The sequence below is a fragment of the Antedon mediterranea genome, chromosome 8 (genome assembly GCF_964355755.1).
Source record: "Antedon mediterranea chromosome 8, ecAntMedi1.1, whole genome shotgun sequence".
Lineage (NCBI taxonomy): Eukaryota > Metazoa > Echinodermata > Crinoidea > Comatulida > Antedonidae > Antedon > Antedon mediterranea.
In genome coordinates, this window is record NC_092677.1 from 24,800,510 (window position 1) to 24,822,546 (window position 22,037).

Below are 22,037 nucleotides of genomic sequence, written 5' to 3' on the forward strand. Positions count from 1 at the left end.
GAAATATTGAAATGTGGAAAAGTTCACGTCTAATAACACACTGAACTTTTTGATTATTGTCATTGTAAAAAGTACATATCACACTGTCTGTTGCACAGCTTGCGATTTAATAGTTTAATATTAAAATTAGATTTGGTATATAGTGTTCATGTAAATAACAATTGAACAGTGAATAATGACGTGATTTTATGTGTTGCCATATGACATCATCTGCATTTTAAATACAATGAAATGAATATTATAAAATTCTATTTTGACATGAACCAAAATTAGTAACTGACCTGACTGACAGTTTCAGTGCTCACTTCACAAGCATTTTCTTCCGAGTGACGACTATATTGTTAAGCAAATCGCTTACCGTTAAGTGGCATTCGCCTAACAATAGGGTCGTATAAGTGACTCAGGAAATGGGCGCCCTCGTCTCAGTTGTCTCTCCTCTTCGTCTGATCCATATTGCCTAACGGTGAGCGATTTGCTTAACAATATAGTCGTCACTTTGAAGAAAGTGCTCGTGAAATGAGCAGTGTCAGGTCAGTAACTAATTTTGGTTTGTCAAAATAGAATTTTATAACAATGTATCTTCAAACCAGATGAACATTTTAAATCATAATAAAATGATTGTATTTCAAAAATTCAATGACTGTATTCTAATTATTGTTCTTAAACTTTAGAAGATTACACTGGTTCACATAAACTGCTCGCATAAGGTCAAAATAAATTACCTAATAAGCTGTTTTTTTAAATAAAACAAAATAATCAACAAACAAAACTTGAAACATGTTTTTGTATGAAATTTTCAACCTATTGTATTGTACAATATCCTGTCTTATTTTATATTATTTTATTTATAAAGGGTTTAATGTTCTAAATATCCAATGTATCAATTACATCAACTAGGCCACATAAATTAGAAATGAAAAACTTCAAATTAAAAGCCCCAGTCGTAGTGTTTTACTTGATAGAAGAATACAACAAAAAGAATGTGATTCGACATTGATGATGTATTTGCGTACGTGTTATTGGAGTTTGGAATTGAAAGATGCATTCATCCTCATTACAGCAGTCTTAATTGGATTCTCAAACCAGTAACTCACTGTATAATCAACAAACTCCTGACAGCTCCACTGATTAGTACTCCCTAAGTTTCTAGCCAAAAATACATTAACACGTTTCCGGTTTAACTTGGATTGACAATGCAAAAATAAAGCCATTAGGGGGTATTATTAGTAATTAATTGCTATAAATATTATACTAAACATAATTAAGGTAAGACTGAGCTATTTCAATGTCATCTTTTAAGTACAGTAGTTCAAGTAGAAGGGAAAAATAAACATGTCTTCGTATTAATAGCATATGCCACCATAAATATGGAATAAAATCATCGATTTGGAATATTAGCCTAAAAATAAAACGTTGCTAAAACTAAAGGATAATTTAATTTACATAATTTTGTATGGTTGTGATTTCCAATTGGTAATAAATAATGGATACAAATTTTCTCAAATGTGTTGCAAGCCTACAGTATATACAGAACAGTAGTATTATTGCAAATTTTAATTTGGTAAAGAGAGGCCGTTGTTTTCTTGATAAAAACAATTACTGTATCATATTGATAATACCATACTTTATAGTTTATACACTCTATTCTTGAAACTAAAACATTACTGTAAAGTGTAACATTTAGTTTGCTATAAAAAGAAACTGAATGATATAAGCCATCAGAAAGCATACATCACAATTTTCATCCAGTTCCTAAATCACAAAATCGCGTTTGTTCGTCTGACAATGGTACGCAGATTTTAAAAACACTTAGCGAAGAAGACTTTTGCAAAAAGGTTATTAAGAGAGCCTAAGCCTTATTAGCCATTCAGAAATGATGAATTACCATGCGAATTTAAATTGACACACGTTGAAATCTGTTCACGTATTGCTCATTTCGAATCTAGATTCCTTCACAAATATTACAACGTAACGAATCAGGTGTTGTTTTAATAGCGATTCTTATCCCAAAGGCAAATTATTTTTTAGGATTAATGATGTTATTAGGTCATTGGGTTATGACATTTGGTTGTTTTATAATGCCGAGCTTATTGTTGTCGACCATTATAAGATACATACATCTTACATTCTTTAACAATAACATTTTTTATGTATGAAATATGAAGATTATTTTTTCATGCATTAATTAACTACAATTTTTATTTTATACGGTTGTCATAATGCTTAAGTAGGATTGATGTTTGGTGAAGAAACTTAAATGTATAAAAATTGAATAAAAAAATCCATAAATTTATTCATAAATATACATTTACAAATTTTATTTTATCAGTTTTTCAAAATGCTTGAGTAGGACTGATGTTGCTAAAGAAACTTTATTATATAAAAATTGAATAAAAAAATCGATAAATTCATTCATAAATATACAGTAATATATAAAAATTTTATTTTATGAGTTTTCATAATGCTTACTGTACCGTAAGTAAGAAAGAAATCGGGTGAAAAAACTAAAAATTTTATAATTTTGATAATAAATGTTTATTATTATTAATTATTTTAATTTTCATTACATTAATTAATACTTAGTATATAGTAAATTACATAATGTGAATTTTTATGAGGAATGGGGTTTTTATACATTTACATTTAGATTGAACCTAGAAAAAATGATTCTACAGTAACTATACAGTACTGCAGTAATGTATGATTTTAGTTTGTGGCAATCTTCAAGTACATGATAGTACAGTATACCACAACAAATTTGCTAAATAATAATTGCTTTAAACAAGTTGAAGAGAAATAAAAATAATTTTACTGCAGTAAAATAATGTTGACGTGGTCCCTAATAAAAATATGTAATTGTTCAAAAATTATAAAATAAATGCATAGTAAAGAACGATATTAAATTAAATTTAATATTGAATTGAAATTATCTACTGTTAATGTTTTTTGTGACAAAAACCAATTAACTTAGGGGAAATTCAATTTCAATGGAAATTGATAAAAAATGGAATTTGAAACCAAATTCATTATTGTCCTAACCTTGTCAGAATAATAAATTTAACAATGGATGACCCAACTTAAACATTTTATGTCAGAATTAAAGTTTATTTTATCATAAATCTGACAAGAGATAAACCAACCAAATATAAAACTCTTGTAAATTTATTATGATTCTTTATATTAGGAAAATTTACGCTTTGATTTAAGATGAAAAGATGACCGTTTTAAAGATTTTATGACATCAATATCAAGATAAAACATATACTAAACAATAAACAAAATGTTTGTATCGTTTTGTAATGGGTTCATTTGCTGTCCAAAACAATTTAATATCATTTTTTATTTAACTTGCCAATAGTATAATACTGAAAATCTCAAAAACAAATATGTTCTGTACCACCAGCGAAAAATATAAAACTTGTTTTTTTGTTTCTTTTTTGGAATGCTGTTCTCTTTGTTTAAGATCACAGAACAGAAAAATTATCCCATTATCGCATCCTATTGTCTGTCCCTAACGTCTCTTAGATATTCTAACCCCTATGTGACCGTTTTTACACTGGAGGGTCCAATTCATTAAAAGTCTAACAATAAATTATAAATCACAATTTTATGTCAATGTGTCACAGAAGGAATTGAAACATTTAGTGTGTGAAATTTAAATTGTAGCTAGGCGAATGGTTGCCGGGCAGATTTAAAAATTCACCCAATCAATCATAGGAAGAATAATTAGGCTATCAAAATCGATAGTTATTAAACCAAATTTTTTATTCATTTTTGTTATGAATAATTGATTGGTATTCACGATGCATTTAAATTATGATTCATAAAGATTTCAAAACAGATTGTAGTAGAATAATAGTGTTCTGTTAATTACAACAATTATGACATATTTTTTGAGTTAATAATTAGTTCATAAATGTGATTAAAATCATAAATTTGTAATTAAAATTTTTCAATTCCTGATACGGATGAAAAGTACACTATAGAATGAATATGTAGGTTTGTTTTTCTGTAATAAAGAAATATTACTATGATTTATATTTTAGGATAATGACCTCATTATTCGGGTTTTTTTTCATTTTATATACTACAATGACAAAGAAGAATGAAATTAATTAATACCACTATCAGTTCAAAGTTCTCTAATTTTCGTCTACAAATAATTTCTTTTTATAAATGATATTTTTGAACCAAACAAAGAAAAATCACAATTAACCTAATAAATGTTCTAAATTATTTAAATTTACTTGATGCTTTGTTACGAATGACCTACATACAGAGTAAAGAATTATAATTGTTGTAAAGTCTGCGCCATTTTCAACATATCCATGACTAATACATCTTTTTTTAACAACAAAAAATAATTATTGATAGAAACATGATTGACATATTGATTAATTATTGATAAATATTGATTAATCATTGATATTGGTCAATCAATTGCTGATGCACATACATATTAATCAGTAACACATTGATTATTGATGAATATTGATTATCGTTGATATTGGTCAATTAATTGTTTATTAATCAGTAACACATTGACTATTGATGAATATTGATTACCATTTATATTGGTCAATTGTTATTAATCAGTAACACATTGATTATTGATGAATATTGATTATCATTGATATTGGTCAATTAATTGTTGATGCACATACATATTAATCAGTAACACATTGATTATTGATTCATATTGATTATTGATACAATATTAATCAGTAATATTAATCAATGAATTATTATAAAACAAAAATTATGAGAGTGATTTACTTATTGATCTGAAAATGGGTTTTCTATTAAAAGAAAATGACAAAGGCCTTTAGGGAGTTAAACAAAGTACAAACATAAGTTGACTCATTAAACATTAATATCAACCTTTGTAATAATATAAAGTACAGTAATAATAGTAATACTACACCAATAGTGCAGTGGTAGCTAGTAATAAGTATTAAGACTAGATGGTTCTCGAATACACAGTAATTTCAGCGTAAAAATATGCTTTTTTTAATGTACGTACTGCAGGACGATAATAGTTATTATTGTTTACAGAAACAAATAAATAGACACGATGATTTATGTATTAAACTGAAATTAGCACACTGGGAATTACTTCCGAAAGAGAAACTTGTCAAACCCAATTTGTGTTTTGTGTGTAACATTAGTTTTGAGGGATGGGGAAGAGGATATGGGTACAAAGAAGAACAATGTTTTAATATATTATTTATCTACTCAGTAACGAAATATGTTTTTCACTTTGATAGGCCTATAAATAATATACCACTTGATACAGTAACACATTTGCGATTTAATACTTTGTTAAAACTGTCACTGTTATAGTCCATTGAAATAGCATGTACATGTAACGATACACGTACCACTACAACGTTTATATTCTTTGTAATTATTAATTAATACAAACGTTGAGAAGCAACTGTCAGTAGTACAGTTTATTTGTATATTGTATGTTTTATATAACAGTAGGGCCTACTCACAGGCCTATAATTTATAAATAATATACCACTTGATACAGTAACACATTTGCGACTTAATACTTTGTTAAAACTGTCACTGTCATAGTCCATTGAAATAGCATGTACATGTAACGATACACGTACCACTACAACGTTTATATTCTTTGTAATTATTAATTAATACAAACGTTGAGAAGCAACTGTCAGTACTACAGTTTATTTGTATATTGTACGTTCTATATAACAGTAGGGCCTACACTCACAGTAATACGTTTATTTGAACATGATTGTGTTATACATCTAACAGTACCCACACTCACAGTAAATTCAATGGCGACCACAAACGTATTTACAGTAATGTCCAAGTATTGCAATACTTATCTATATATAGGTTTTAGGTTAATTCCCCAAGGGCCAATAAATTTACCTACAGCTGGTGGTACTTGTGTTAAAGCAAAGAGTTATTATTGGAATGTTCCATTCATCGGAAATCAATACATTTGTATAAATGTATATTAAATCTATCAAAATAGTATGTTTTTAAGAAAATAGGTCTGTCTTCAACATTATGATGCTGTACTCGAGCTGTTCAACCGGTTTTCATCCATTAAAAACAATTATCGTAGGAGGAGATAGGAAAATGCGAAGCATCCTCGTATTATTGTATGCGGGTATTTTTCAAGATAGACATGCATTGGACAGTGTATACCACGATCGGAAAACACCCCTATTTGGGGCAAATCGTTGAACCTAAATTCGTTTTAATCGACAATAACTAATTATCGAACTCCATTTAATTAGTAAACAGGGTTACATCAGGTGGTTAAAATCAGTATCGAAAGTACAAACCAACTTTATATACCATCGTCGAGTAAACATTCTAGAAGTAAGGCCCGATTTACCGAATTTTGCCCTTACGTAAATTTATATATAGATGCTGTTTTACTTGGATTCTTAGATAATACCTTTTGTATAGAGTACTCTAATAGTGCAGTAGTGGTATAACTTAATAAATTCAAAATTTTTAGTACCTTTTTTAAACAGAATATTAATTTTTTTTTAAAAAACATCATTTAATGAAGAACAATAATTTAAACGGTTATGTCGAGCGGCGTTTTTTGTAAGAAATATTTCTTGTTTAGTACCTGAGTACTATATTGTTTGAAGGTTTGTATAGCGAAATCTGATGTTGGTATAAAGTTTGCAGTACACCACGTATATTAGTTCTGAAAAGAACTGTTCTTTTCAGAACTAATACATGTGGTGTACCGCAAACTTTATATTATATCAATACCTCAGTACTAAAAGTAAAAATAGCAGTTAACGTTTGGTTCTATTGGTTAGAATTGTGAAATTATTTTGGTCCCAAAATTAATTAAAGGAAGATCTCCTGAATTAGCCGTTTTATGAAAAGACTAACTGATTATAAAATATGTTGCTACTTGGTTCAGAAATATTATATCCAAACAATGAGGCATTATGTAATTCCTGTGAAAAACGCTGTTATGCTTGATGTATGTGTGTGTGAACACACTCCTATAAGCAAACAAGCACCTGCTTCTTATCGTTCTAAAATAGACAGCCAACAGATCAAAATGTCACATATATTTTTGTTAGCTTACTTAAAGAAATTACTAATAACATTTTGTATTCTTTTTAAAGTATATTCACCAACAGGGACGTATATCGTTGTGGGTTAACATATCAAAATGTCAAAACACACTGCAGTAGTAAGGCACTGAATAAACACAACCAAATTGGATGGCAGCGGGAGGCGGGATAAAGGATGCAATCATAATAAAGAAGAAAAGAAAGAAACACTTAACAAAATGAATACAAATGATGAAACATTATGTAAGAACAAAGAAACTATTGTACTTTACGCTTAAGTGAAAATTAATGGTATGATTTTTTTTTTTTTTTATTATCAAGGTTAAAAATAATTTTAAAACCATTTTAATAATACTGACTGTTTCATAATTGTGTAGCGAATTAAGTACTGTTGTATGCCCGATAAGTTACCTCTTCAAAAGGGAGTATGTTGCAATACCTCTAGGGTATAATTCACACCGAATGAATTACAAATTTTTTGTGTGTAAATTTTGGAACAAAGCTTTTAAAGTTTACATTTAAACTGTTACCATAACATTGTGGGAGTTGGCATGACATGTTGTTGGGTCATCATCACAATAAGGTCAAGTTAGTGTTGTTGTTAGGTCATCATTCACAATAAGGCCAAATGTGACCTTTAGATGACCTACAGTAATAACAAGGTGACAGCCAATGACCAAATGGAATACCCACTGTCATAAATCGTTATACTCTGCTACTACTAAATATTAAACAAAAGATACCAATTATATTGTAATCAGAAAGAAAGTGAGAATTTCTCATTTTTTAATTGAATATGTGGAGTTACTACAAGCAATTGTATAAAGAAACGGATGTTTAACAAATTTATAAATTAAATTAGTTTGGTATGCAATACAGTATTTCATAGTATATTACTATAATAATACTATATTATAAATATAATCAGGGTTGTAGATACAGTACGTGAACATTAATATCTTGGGGAATGGAAAAGAAGCTTCTATATATCATAATGATGAATTTTTACGTAAAAAAAGGCACTTGTAAACTTGTATTTTATATATTGCCTAATTTTCTTGTGTACCTTAGTTACACACATCATCATTTGTTTAGATTATGTAACATCCATCATACTTTTTTAAAGGTAACTGTTACCCTACCCCAATCCGCTTCTTTTATTCTGCAATACAAAGTAACTCTTTTGTTCTTGATCCTAAGATCTAGTTGTCAAAGTACTTTTAAGCCTTTGTTTCTGTGTACAGTAGAGATAGACAACTTAATTTAAAAATTAGAATAAAGAGCTTTAAAAGTACATAAAAGAGTTAATTAGTCTAAATAGTAATAGCCATGATATTAAGGGATAGTACGTTGTTCCGAATTCCTCCTGCCTGTCATTTTATTTAACTTTTTCATTTTATATTTTGCATTTTTGTTTTGACCGACTCTAAATTTTTGTTATTCACTTTATTTTGTCTTTGAATAAATTTAAATTTATTTAGAAACTGTATCAAACACATTTTTACTTTACTAATAGTAATACTACTAATAATACCAGTACTGTCATATTCTACAGAATAAGGCAGTCATTTCTAAAACAAAAAAATGCATCAATAATTGAAACACTATAAGAAAAAATAATAATAAATAATGATATAATATATTTATATTTTATAAAAAATTGAAATTATTTTTTAATTGCTTTGTACTGTATAATTGTTATATATATTGTGTATACTGAGTAATTATTGAGACATTTCTAAATCTGTTTGGACAAATACAAGTTATCTGTAATAATGAAACAATAAAAACAGTGAAAAATAAATAGCAGATGGATATGAGAAGAGTTAAATCTGCCTTAAATTCTCTTTCTTTTAAAGACAAAGGCCTTTCAATAATAAAAGCAGCCTCATTCAAAATCAAATCTTCCACTTAAATTGAACTCTACAGAATTAAGATACTATTCTAATCACTCAAAAGATTTTAGATAATTTATAATTATTAATAAATTTTTATAACCATTTTTTATAATGGTACTATTACTACTGTACTACTAGTGAAGTTTGAGCCAACAAATGTGAATATTATAGGTACAATACGTACTAGTATTAGTCTATATAAGTACTAGTCTATATACAGTAAGTGCTAGTCTATATAAGTACTAGTCTATATAAGTACTAGTCTATATAAGTACTAGTCTATATAAGTACTAGTCTATATAAGTGCTAGTCTATATTGTACTAGTCTATATAAGCAATAGATAGTCATAACTATACAGTAAGTACTAGTCTATATAAGTACTAGTCTATATAAGTACTAGTATGTATAAATAAGCAATAGTCATAACTATACAGTAAGTACTAGTCTATATAAGTACTATTCTATATAAGTACTAGTCTTTATAAGTCATTATATATAAGTACTACTCTAGATGTTTGTAGCTGTGATGGTAACCCTGAAATTATATTCACCCTGCAGAAATGAATGAAATTATATAAATTATATAATGTATACTGTATAAATAATTCATGTGATCAATTAAAAGATTAGTCATGTAATAGTCTAATGTAATTACTATTTAAATATTATTATTGTTTAAATTATTGTCTATAAATTTTATCAACCTCATTCATATTATTAATTAAATTTTATCAATTCTAAAAACCTAGATACCTTTTGGAAAAGATACTTATCTACTTGAAGGGGACCAAGCAATATGATAATGGAAATAAATTAGGTATTTATGGGATAAAAAACAACATTTCATAACAGCTATATAAATTCATACATAAAAATGAAATATAGATTTCTTATTTTCATCTAACAATTGAAATTTATTATTATACAACTAAAGAATCTTTTCATCTAATTTTTGTTTACCACCATCACAAAAGTACATAGCAGAAACCTGTTGATAAACAAAAATGTAACACGCTGGATAACAATAAGTCGCATCAATCTCATGCATTTGACACATGAGAAACAATTAAGCCCTTACCTTACGCAGATAGTTTTCAAACGCATTCGGTTCAAAGTCGGTCCCAGTTCCGATACATAAAGCCGTGTCCATGTCGAACGAAATCCAAGAAACGTAAAGGTTTTTTAATTATAGTCCACCGATTTAATCATTTGTATTAATTATCAGCAATGAAAACAAATCCGCAAGAAATGTGGAGTCGGTAGAAGCCGGAGGAAGATGATGAAGTTGGACGTTGGATGATTAAGATAGCAGGTTTGATGTGTAACGCCCCGTAATCCAATGAGATGCTCGTTATACAAGGTTCTGCTCAAAGTGAAAAAAAATCATAGAGGAATGAAGACAACAAACAGTAACCCTGCTCCGGCTAGAACCTCCTTCAGAAAACAAAGCCCTGGTGAAACGATACGCACCGCTAGTTTCCCTCAACGCTTTCAGCATGATCTATTATCACCAAAGGGGAGAGAAGCTCTTCATATGCAAATGAGGAGGTTGGGCCTGTGCTAGACACGTGCCTTGACAAAAGCCTGTGATAGTGATTGTTTACCCACGTGGGTACAATGTGAAATGCCATTTATCAACATAGTAAATGACCTTAGAATAGCTGATCCATTAATGAGATGATACTCCCTCTGCTGGGATTAAAAAAGCTATTGGGAATCCTGCTAATACAGTGAAAGTACATTAACTATTAAGTACAAACCTAAATACTGAGAAATATAAAATAATAAAAAAACAAAATCCAATGAATATAATGTTAATATTCCTAGAAATGAAGATAAAACCAATACAACTTTTTATATTAATTTTCTATTTTTTTAAATAAATACATTTTTAAATTTGTTGAAAGCTTTACAATTACAGTACATATAACATAGTTTATTATATTTTCAATTTTTAGATCTGATTTTATTTTCTGTTTTTTGTTTAATAATAAAATATTCCAAAGATTTTTTTTATTTTTAATTTGGAAAAAGTTGTTCCAATATTATTATTTATTTAAAAGATAACAATAAATATGATGTTTAATAATAAATAGTTAATTGATACAAATACTGTAAAAAGTGTAATATCATAATAAAAATAATTATTAAACATAATATCAAATATTAGTGTACTACTTAGTACTACCAATTCCAAATGAATACTTTTTTATAATTACCAGTTATAACCCAATTTTCTAATCATATTAAACTTATTTTAATATACCCTAAAGAAAGAGATTTAATTTCACAGTCAACTATTTAATCCACAAACGAATCACGTAAAATAACCATCATTATCCACGGCTTTATTACGATCAACTAAAAATCACTCGGGGAATTAAAGCGGTTATTTAAATACAACCCAGTAGGGATTGCGAAGACTAGTTGCAAATACCGGCAAAGAAATTTGAGATGACTAAATATTATCATGAATTATGAAGAGCTTATTGTTATGTGTTAATGTTGTTGACATGACGATATCTAATTTCAAGCTACAATTGACTGCTCAGCTATAAGCTTTGTCTTTCGATATAAATTATATTTGATTGTTAAAAAATTCTATTTTAAAAAAATGATAGTATACTACTTTTTTTATTATTTCCAAACTGGAAACTCCTAAAAAAGCTGCTATATAAATGTATAATTTTTTTTTTTTACTTCTGATATTTATGGTAAAACCAAAAGTGAACCATTTTGGGTGTGTTTAAAAAAGCTGCTAAACTGCTATATAAATGTATAATTTTTTTTTTTACTTCTGATATTTATGGTAAAACCGAAAGTGAACCATTTAGGGTGTGTTTAAAAAAAAGTTTATTTTGTTGTAGCTTTAAAAATTTCGCATTGCAGGTGGCATGAATTATGTAAATTATTCAGTATATCACAAGTCAGCAAAGGTCATCTCCCGGTTATCTTCCATAAAACAAGATAATTGTGTTGATTCGTTAATATTTGTGTGTATAATAATAATTTTGATGTTTAATTTTCAAATCAGGTCATTTTAGGACACCAAGGTCACCAAGGTCAACAGAGTGTCACAGTAGCTTTGTTTCTGGTGTACTTTGTTAAAGTTTAATGAAGTTTAATAATAGGTCAAACGTTATTTAAAGGTCAAGGGATATGTAATACTAGTTTTAGTTTAACTAATTTTTATCAGCTTAAGTAAAGCATAAAATAGCAAAATTAAATGTTTATAAAGCTATTATTAAATTGTTCTCTTCTTGAAAAAATAATTTTGTGCAATATTTCTTTTTAAATATGCTATATTATTTTTCTATGGAAGTTATTAATTTGAAGTCTTGATTGCAAAAAGTCTTATTTTCTATGTTTTTGGGATAAAATACATCTTTAATTATGGCTTTTTGCAAATCAACATTTTTTATTTTGAAATAGGGGAGGGGGACTAAAATGGAGTGATAAACTTATCCGTCTATCTTTTCCATTATTATTTAAAATTTAGTTGTATGCCTATGTGGACCAGTTTGCCTATGTTACCATGTTCCATTTTAATATAACTGATACAAGTTATGCTATCAAAATATAATATTTGGATGATTAATATTTTTATATCATATAAAACCTATTATTAAAATCATAAATCTGAAGATATAATTGTATCGGACTAATAAATAAAGGAATTTACAGATGATAATTTATCATTCTTATTAAAAAATATTGTGATGGGAATTAAATAATTTCGAATTGAAAAATCATTAAAAAGTAGGGCTGCGTCAAGTAATGATAATATAATAGCCATTGTTATTCTATAATAGATAGTATTATCATTGTGTATTGTTTTTTTTATTGACATTTACGCATTTACTATTGAGCTTCTCAATATCCAGTGTAGGGGACAGTGTACAGTGCAAATATTTAGCACAATTTGTGGAAGATTGTAGATTTATGTTGAGGTAGCACTATTGAGTCCATAAGAATATAGACCAAATCAAATTTACAATATAATATTGATTATAAAATTTAAGTTATAATTATAAAAAAACATTAAAATTTGTAAAATAATTAACAAAATTTGAAATAACATGAACAATTATTTATTGTGAATTTTCATAGACATTATTTTATTGAAATATAAGAGGGTCAAAATTTTTGACATAAAGTAACACTTTTTTTTTTAATATGCCATTTTAATGTAACATAATAGTTATCCACTTTGACGAAAAATTAGATCGAAAAAAAATGAATTATCTGAAAAAAATTGTACTTTAAAACAAAAAATGGTCAACTTGGCTGCCAGTCAATGGGTTTTGGTGGAATTTAACCATTTATTTTGTCATTTTATAAGTGAAAGCATTATTTTTTTTTTTTTTCTACGGAAGTGATTAACTTTATTAAAACTACAAAATAACATAATTATTCAAAGTCTGATTTAAACAATCTTCATTTTTCATGTTTTTGGCGACAATACATCTTTAAGAAAAATCGAAAAAGAAAATTAATTTTACCGGGAAAGTGATTGGGGGCTAATCAGAAGGATCGATTCATCATGAGCCACCTAGCTGCTGTAATTTTTCACAGATAGTCCACAACTAAAGTTGTCCTGTTTAGGTACAGATTTTTTAAGGAATTTTAATTAAGAACAAATATTATTATTATTTATAATTTTCAAACTGTCAAAACAATCAATGCAGTCACAAAATTATACAATTTAAAGAAATTTCAACCCAGATTTGCCCTTTAAATTGAATAATTCATTGTCAAACCCAACCTATCATATTGGCTGTGTTGTCATGACAACTAATTATTATTTTATACAATGAAAACAAATTCATTATTGACGAGTAAAGGTATGGCTTTCAAACTAATTAATCTTTCGGATTTAAATTGGATTCTTAATTGCTTACTAACAGATGACAATAATTAAAAATATTAATTTACTAATTTAAGTAGATGATACAAAATTAGAATTGGGTACTGGGGCCAAGGCTGAATATTGCTAGGAAAGAATACAATCAGGTAAACAATTTTTTTTAACTTGATGTTTTTTTTAATATTTCAGTGTAATACCTTTTAAAATAATTATCATTTTTTCAGTGTTTTTTTTTTATTATATAAAACGAATTAAAATGTTTCAACTTCATTCCAATTTTCTACAATATGATTTCATTTTTTAAGCGTTTATAAGATCATTTTTCTAAACAATGTTTTTATTTTTCTTTCTTTACTGTTAAAATTAAACTATATTTGATTTTAAAATAACTTTTTTACAAATATAAATCTTATTTTGCATGTTATGTTAGGTAGAAATACTAAACAATTTATTTCTTTATCATTTTATTCTGGATAAGTTTTGGAAAAATGAATGCAAAATTAAAATATTTGCAAACTCACACGTAAAAATATTGGCATGCAAGTGCAGGTTTTTGTTATTCTAAGATGTAATACATCAAAATAGAAATTACAATAATTTTGGACATAGTCAATAAACATCCTATTAATTCAATATTTTTTTTTAAGTAACTGAAAATCATTGACATATCTGTCATTTTTATTATGCTTTTACAAATCACAAAAAGTGGGATTCATCGTTGACAAAATCTGGTTAAATCCGATTCCATTAATTAACATGTCGTCACCCGTACAGTCCAGCATCCAAAGTAATTAGTCACTTTCTCCATCCCTGATATTTTAAAGGACGCAAATTTATATCCATGACTGCGTTTATTAATAAACTCCCATGAGGTTTCAAGTCCGTATATTGACTCATTGATGAGCAAGAATTTATCCTTAAAATGGACGCTGTTCATCTTACTTTGCCTGATTTATTAACACTTTGAGTTATATGTGTATAAATCATTTGTAACGCTGTAGTCTTATAGAAAACAATTTGGCTGCGGATGCGAAATACAAGTTTTATTATTGTAATCTAATACACTATTGTGTTTTACTATTATTAATAATAGCAATATAAAACTGGTAGTATTATTTTACATATTTTTAATAAAGAATTGATATATATTTCGTTTTTTGTGTTACGTTTTTCTACTTCTTTTGTATTATGAGTAAAATATAGAAAAATATAAGAAAATTAATGAAAAAAAAGAAATAATATGAAATATACAAATATTTAAAAATGTTAATCAATGATCAAATTTTGATGACATTAGAAATTAAGAAAAATGTGATAATACTGAAAATAATATGATGATTGTATGGTGATGACATGAAAGATAATATGAACGTGAATAAAAGTAATGTTTACGCCACAAAAGAAAAAAAAAATTGAATTGATCAGGGAATAATTTCGCCAGTGTAGCATAGCAAAAAGCTATACAAAACAACCTTATTGCTACACATTTATAAAATTGTGTAGCAAAAAAGACAATACAAAACTATGTTTCTCGACTAAAAAATCAGTTTGATAAGCAATAATTGCTAAACAAAATTTTAAAATGAAATTGTTCCCTGTTGATATATGATTCTATACATTAAAATTGTTATCAAAGAGGAGATGTTTTGTTGTAAGACTCTAATAAGATTTGAACCTACATGTATTACTCAGAAGGCTTAAGTTAACAAGTTTATAACCAGATAACATTTGATTAAATTTAGCTATTAAATCTTATGTTTTATTATCATTTAATAGTAAGTTTTTATTTTCTTATCTGTTAATTCAAGTATTTTTTGGACACATCTTCTGGTATTTTGATTGGGTCGCCACAACACTATCCAATTAACATAAAACATTAAAAGCCGTAAAAATAATTGAATAGGCTTTACTGCAAATAGTTGCTTCAATCATGACAAAGTGGCTGAGTCATTTTATACAAGAATGTAAACAGAGTTAAGTATAAAAATGATAATTTAAAAATGAGCAAATATTTCCAAAATGCATTTTTGTTTTTTGATTCATTTTTATCCACATCACACACTTATATTGGGTTGCAATTAGTTTATCATTTCCTATGTTTAAAGATTATTGTCCCCCTAAAAAATAATTTTGTAAAAATGTTTTTGTTGAATATGCTATTTTTATGTCAGATAATAGTTATTCACTTTTAAGTTTCACTAAAAATTGGACCGGCAAAAATATTATTTACCAGAAAAAAAATGAAATTTAGAGCAAAAAAGTATAATTGTCTGTCGCTGTCAGACAATAGGTTTTGTTGTCAAATTTAACTGTTTATTTTCTCTTTTTATAAGTGAAATCATAATTTTTGGGTTTTTTTTCTTCTATGGAATTAAATTTAACGTCATTAAAACTGTAAAATGGCCTATTAAAGTCATATTTTATTTCTTTATTTTTCATGATTTTGCGGGACAATATAAAATATTCTTTAACAAAATAAAGGTCAATTTTTATTTTTTTTTTTAATAACAAACAATTACAATTTACACCTTATTCCTATATTTATAATTATTAATAAATACAATTTTTTTTTAACTTCTACAAACAATCTTTTTTTAGATTTATATCCAACATTTTTCTTGACATTTGATACTCTTCATTTTAAAGGAAAGTAAAGAAATTAAATCCAATGTAAAGATTCTTAATTACAATACAGAAGCTTTTGTCCGATAGTCCACTGGGATATTAATCTTTATCAAATCACCTTCATTAATAATTTACAAGGTCGTTCTTCTTCTTGATAAGGTCATTTATCATAATAACAGAGGGGTGTGTTTAGAGATTAGAAGAGCTACTTGATTCAGTCTTTCTGAGAGCACCTGTCGATTTATAGATACAGCAAGCCAATAAAAATTTACTATTTTATGCTTACAAACAAAAAACTTATCAATTAACAGGATCTTGTTTATTGGAGATGTCTGTGCATCAAATCAAAATTAAAATATTTGAAAAATTAATCTTGTGGTTGACGTAATAAAATAATATTTTAATTTAACAAACAAATTGATTAGAAATTTCATGAATAAGTACTGGGGTATTTCCAATATGTTCTTTCAATCTTCAAAATATGTACTAGAGACTAAACAATTTATAGTAAAAACTTTAGCAATGTATTTTATTCCAGTAGTGTAGCCATTTAAAAATCACTGCTCTTCCGATGAACTATTTCTAAAGAGTCTAAAAAAATGCACTGAAATATTAAATAGGTTTTTTTTATGAAGGAGACATCAATGATAAATATTTCTACTTGTCCTTTTAACATGATAATAATTATGTTTTTGTCAACAACAAAAAACAAATAACCAGTACACAATGTTAAAGATGTATTTTTAAAAAAAATTGTTTTGTTGATGCTATTTAATGTCACATAATAATAGTTATCCACTTTGAACAAAAATTGGATCTAAAAAAAATGTATTTACCTGTAATGTAAACTGTAATTTAAAGCAAAAAATTGGCTGCCAGTCAATACATTTTTGGTTGAATTTAACCATTTATTAATACAGTCAACTCTCCCAATACCGGACTCTCCCAAAACCGGAATTCACGAAAAACCGGACTTTTTTGGAGGGCCCAATTTGTCCCTATTCTAAATGTACTGTAATTTATTATGAACACCGGAATACCCAATTCCGGAATCCGGACAAATTATGAAGTACAAAACACGAAAATTAGCGTCTGAAAACCGGACTGACGGTTAAAAAACTCCAAATATTTACGAAAACAACGTAACATCGTCGTCGCTGACTCGGATTCACTACATTCACAATGTACAAAAGCTTTTAACCATACCCTCACCATGCATGAAGTGCGCGACGTTTCGCGGTACGATCAAATAATGTTGCCATGGAGCACTACACTGTGATTGACAGGTCAGTTCATTGTTAACCCACGAGGCGGCAATTGCTTTGTTGCGTATCGAACTGCGGTGGGCTTTTTCACATCGAAGCGCTATGTCTCTATTGTTTTTAGCAGGGAGTTGTTAACAACTCCCTGTTTTTTAGCATATGAATTGTTTTTTAATAAAGTTAAATTTACATTCCTGTGTCTTTGTTTTGTTTAAATTATTGTTAAATTCACAATTGCAATAGGACTTTAAATGTTTCACTAAAAACGGGACTAAAAATGTGCATCATTATAAAATTTGGAAATCATTATGGCAAAACATAAACGGAATGAACTTGACTTAACTAGTGTTAATAAACTTTGAAATGTTACCAATTAATTATTGTGTCATTATTGCTTGGCTCGTTTACCTAATCAATTTTCATCATTGCTATCAAATTACGTCAACATAAAGGAGCTTAAAAAACATGTGGTCTAGGTGTGGGCGTTTTTATTTGATTATGACACCTCTGCACATGCGCATCAATCAAAGCCCTTCACCCATGCTGCTGCTGCTAGCTAGCTCACGAAAAACAATAAACAGACCGAAATTATGTTCACCGTACGTACGTACGTAGGCCTTTTTGCCGTTAAAAACACATTGAGAAACAATAATTTACTTTTGTAACATGTTTTATTGGTACAGTAAATAATGTAACTTTTAAAAAAGGTAAATTGAATTACTGTAGCTTAATATTAATAAAGTAGGCCTAGGCCTATCAGTATTTATTTAATTAAAACTAGATTGACACAATCATAGCCTAGCCTAGGCCTTCCCTACGCTAGGAGACCGTACCGGGCAGCATTCGGTGACAACGTGATGACTTTAAAAATATATTTTCAGGAAACCGGACTTTCGAAAAACCGGAAAATATATGCCCGCCCAAGGGTGTCCGGTATTGGGAGAGTTGACTGTATTATGTTATTTAATAAATGAAAACATTTTTTGGGGGGTGTTTTTCTACGGAAGTGATTGTTTACAAAATAACCTATTCAAAGTCTGCTTTAATTTATCTTCATTTTTCCAGTTTTTTTGGGACAATACATACAAATTTACATTTACATTACATACAATACATTACAAGTAATAATATACATTTCAACATAATACTTCTGTATGCAAATTTTCATGATAACTAAATCTAATTATTAAAGTCATCAACCCTGAATATTGAATTAAGTTTGTTTACTTAGTTTGGCATGTGATACATTGTTTTGTTTGTTAAATACACTTAGCAGCCAGGAGTAAGAATGATTACAATCTTTTCATAAACCTCTGCACTATATCCATCAATTGGCAGAAATCAAAATTTTCAATTTTAAAGCTCTGTCTACACTATCTAACTATATGTGACAAAAAATGTAATGTGCCCATATACAGTATGGACATGATAATATCACTACCATATTTGCGGACATCACACTTTTTTTGTCAAACTAGTTTGATAGTGTAGAGAGCTTAAGAACATGATGTCATAATCATATAACATGATTTCATAATCATATAACATTATGTAATAATCATATAACATGTCATATCAAGCACAGTACAAATACAGACAGTTTTTTGGGGAGGGGAGGGGGTGTTGGTTGCAAAGGGAGCATCCGATTTTTTAAAGGTAATTTAATATTTTTCAGGTACAAATCTACTACTACTATTGGTACACCTACAGTACAATTTGAGATTCTTTTTTTTGCTATGAAAATTTAGAAAGAAACCATAGCTCCTTTTTTCAAACCCAAACCAAACGCACAACCCTTATTCCACACTTCAACAAAACTCTAGATCAGAAGCATAGCTCATGCACAACATAACCCATATTCATATTTATTCACAAAAATAAAATAAAACTTGATAAACATTAAAGTACTCTTAGTATTGTCTGACATCCACCCCTGCAGACAAATATCTGTTGTTGGGTCAATTAGATTTGTCTTCTTTATTCTTTCAGGACAGGTGCTTAGGTAATTCCCAATTAAATCTATTATTTACTTTTAAAACTATTGTTCTCATATTTTTCTAACAGACAAATAACACAATAAAAGATTACAGTGTAATACTCATAATTAAGTAATTAAGTACGTACTTACATGATAATTAGTGATATCCCCTAGCACTATTTACATCTAAGCTGGGGGTGGGATTATATATGAGCCATGGGCTTACATTTGAGAAATGAAAATGATTTTGAGAAGCATGTTTATATACAGTACATGTTCTTCAATCAAGTTCGGACACCCTCAGCCCAAAATATCTTTTTGAAATGTTATTATTAAAGTGTAGCCCAATGTAGCAAAACATTACATATAAATATTGACTGGGCTGAGGGGAATGGTTAAAAATATAGCCCAAGGTGATCTGGAGACTATACTATATCCCGAGAAAAAGTCAAACGAACGCATAACATGGACATGGTTGGAGTAGGCCTAGCTACTTCTGGTGGCACAGTTTCGCTGCGAAGAAGCAAACAAAAAAGGCCTGCATTTGATAATTATTACACCAGTAATGAATATTCCTAAAGAATACTTTATTTGTTTTTTTCGTATCTTAACTGGCTGCTAAACGTACTATATCCTCCAAGTCAGCTCCATCTACATATGTTAACCATCATAGGCTAGGCTAGGGCTAGCTACGCAACCGTCACGTCGCGTGTGTGGATGAGATTGTATTGAAGAAAAGAAAAGATAGAGGAAACAGAGATGTGCAGTTTAGTCGGTCTATAGTTCGAGGGCATGGCAATAACTATAGATTAACCAATCAGATGCCGTGAATTGAAAGGTGCCGGTATATAATGTATAACAGTGAATGCAACGCGATCATAACACCTACAGCTACTGGTTTCCTCCAGAGGACAGTTAGCTTCTCAAACTTCCTTCGTATTAAGGCAACATGGTACTACAAGTACTGTTTCTTCAGCATGCAAAAAATAATCAAAATACTATATACCTACGCATTGATATCGTCCAGTGTGCAATGGTTAGAGGGCGCTTTATCAACCACTAGTTGAGGCTGCAAAGTACAATTATCTTGTATCTGGAAATAATAAATTAAGAGAGAAAAATCAATATTAGAATGAACCATAAATTGTTTTAAATCTATAGACATCTTTCCTAATAAAATGTATGACAAAATACATTACATTGTTTTAATGTAGTCGACCGACTATACAACATTTAAAAAAAGATTTCACATAGAATTCCAGATATCTGGATGTCTGGTGTAATTATCGTTTGTTTGATAATTTGTTGAAAAGCTGGTGCTATACTTTACATTCTGCTGTTGATAAAGGATATTCGATAATTCAAATGTTTACTAGTGAAATTAAAGAGATTCAAATACAAGTTTACTCTTAAGAAATAAGGGATAGCAGGTGTCCGTATATAAAGAGCAACATAAGAGTTTTGTTTCTTTCTGCGTTTTAACTGTGAACATGACAAACTATTTGTTTTAGTCGTTAAGTGGTTTTATAGTAGATGGATGGGACAAATTTGTCTACCATTAATCAGATCAACAAAAAGCTTTTAAACATGTTTAATTGAGGTTTGTAATTCATTTCCGATAACACAGAGATGATTTGTAACCTAATGAAAAAGTTCTGACAGGGGATTGAGTGAAGATTCACCTGACGATCTCAACACTGATAAACATAATTTATAATTGATTAAATATTAATATTTAACAATATGAATAATTTACTATTCTTAAACAGGAAATATTGATAACCTTTGGTTTATCAATTTTTAATTGTCCAAGACAGTTAGAAAGTGCAGGTACTTAAGTGAAATCTGAGGCTTTATCTTTAATAGAAAGACTTTGTCCTGTAAGACTAAAAATTACTTAAGTTGAATTTTAAAAACTGACTGAAGCAAAATTATTAACTTAAATCAAAGTTAAGTTTAAGTTTTTAAATTTAATAAAGCTAACTTTAAAAATTCTCCAAACTTAGAAATTACTTGAGAATATAATATTTTGGTAAATAATATGTAATAATATTTTTTCTTTTGTTTATTCAAAACAATTTAAAGATTTATCTTTTTAAAAAATTAGAGAGGCTCACTTTAATAATTACTTCCTTCCGAAGTATCACCTATGAGTTTCTCTATCAAATTAACAGAATAACTTATATTGAATATTACTTACAGTATTATTTTACAAATAGACTACAAACAATAGCTGAATTTCAAAGTGATATATTCAGTCACTATATTATCTATCCATTAAAGGGATTTAAGCGGGGTCAACAACGAGATACGAAAGA

The 22,037-nt window shown here is 28.3% G+C and overlaps 1 protein-coding gene across 7 annotated transcripts in view; it reads right to left on the minus strand.

Moving 5' to 3' along the window:
- Positions 1 to 22,037, minus strand: part of LOC140056572 (TOX high mobility group box family member 3-like) — a 65,610-nt gene that overhangs the window by 32,461 nt on the left and 11,112 nt on the right. For 3 of the 7 annotated variants that reach the window (XM_072101990.1, XM_072101988.1, XM_072101992.1), the window contains exon 1: positions 10,066 to 10,592. In XM_072101990.1, the coding sequence (XP_071958091.1) occupies positions 10,066 to 10,137 (72 nt within the window). In that variant the 5' untranslated portion in view covers positions 10,138 to 10,592. Of the gene's footprint in view, positions 1 to 10,065; positions 10,593 to 20,725; positions 20,813 to 22,037 lie in introns of those variants that run through there. The other 4 variants (XM_072101991.1, XM_072101989.1, XM_072101995.1 and 1 more) reach the window with 3 other exon arrangements.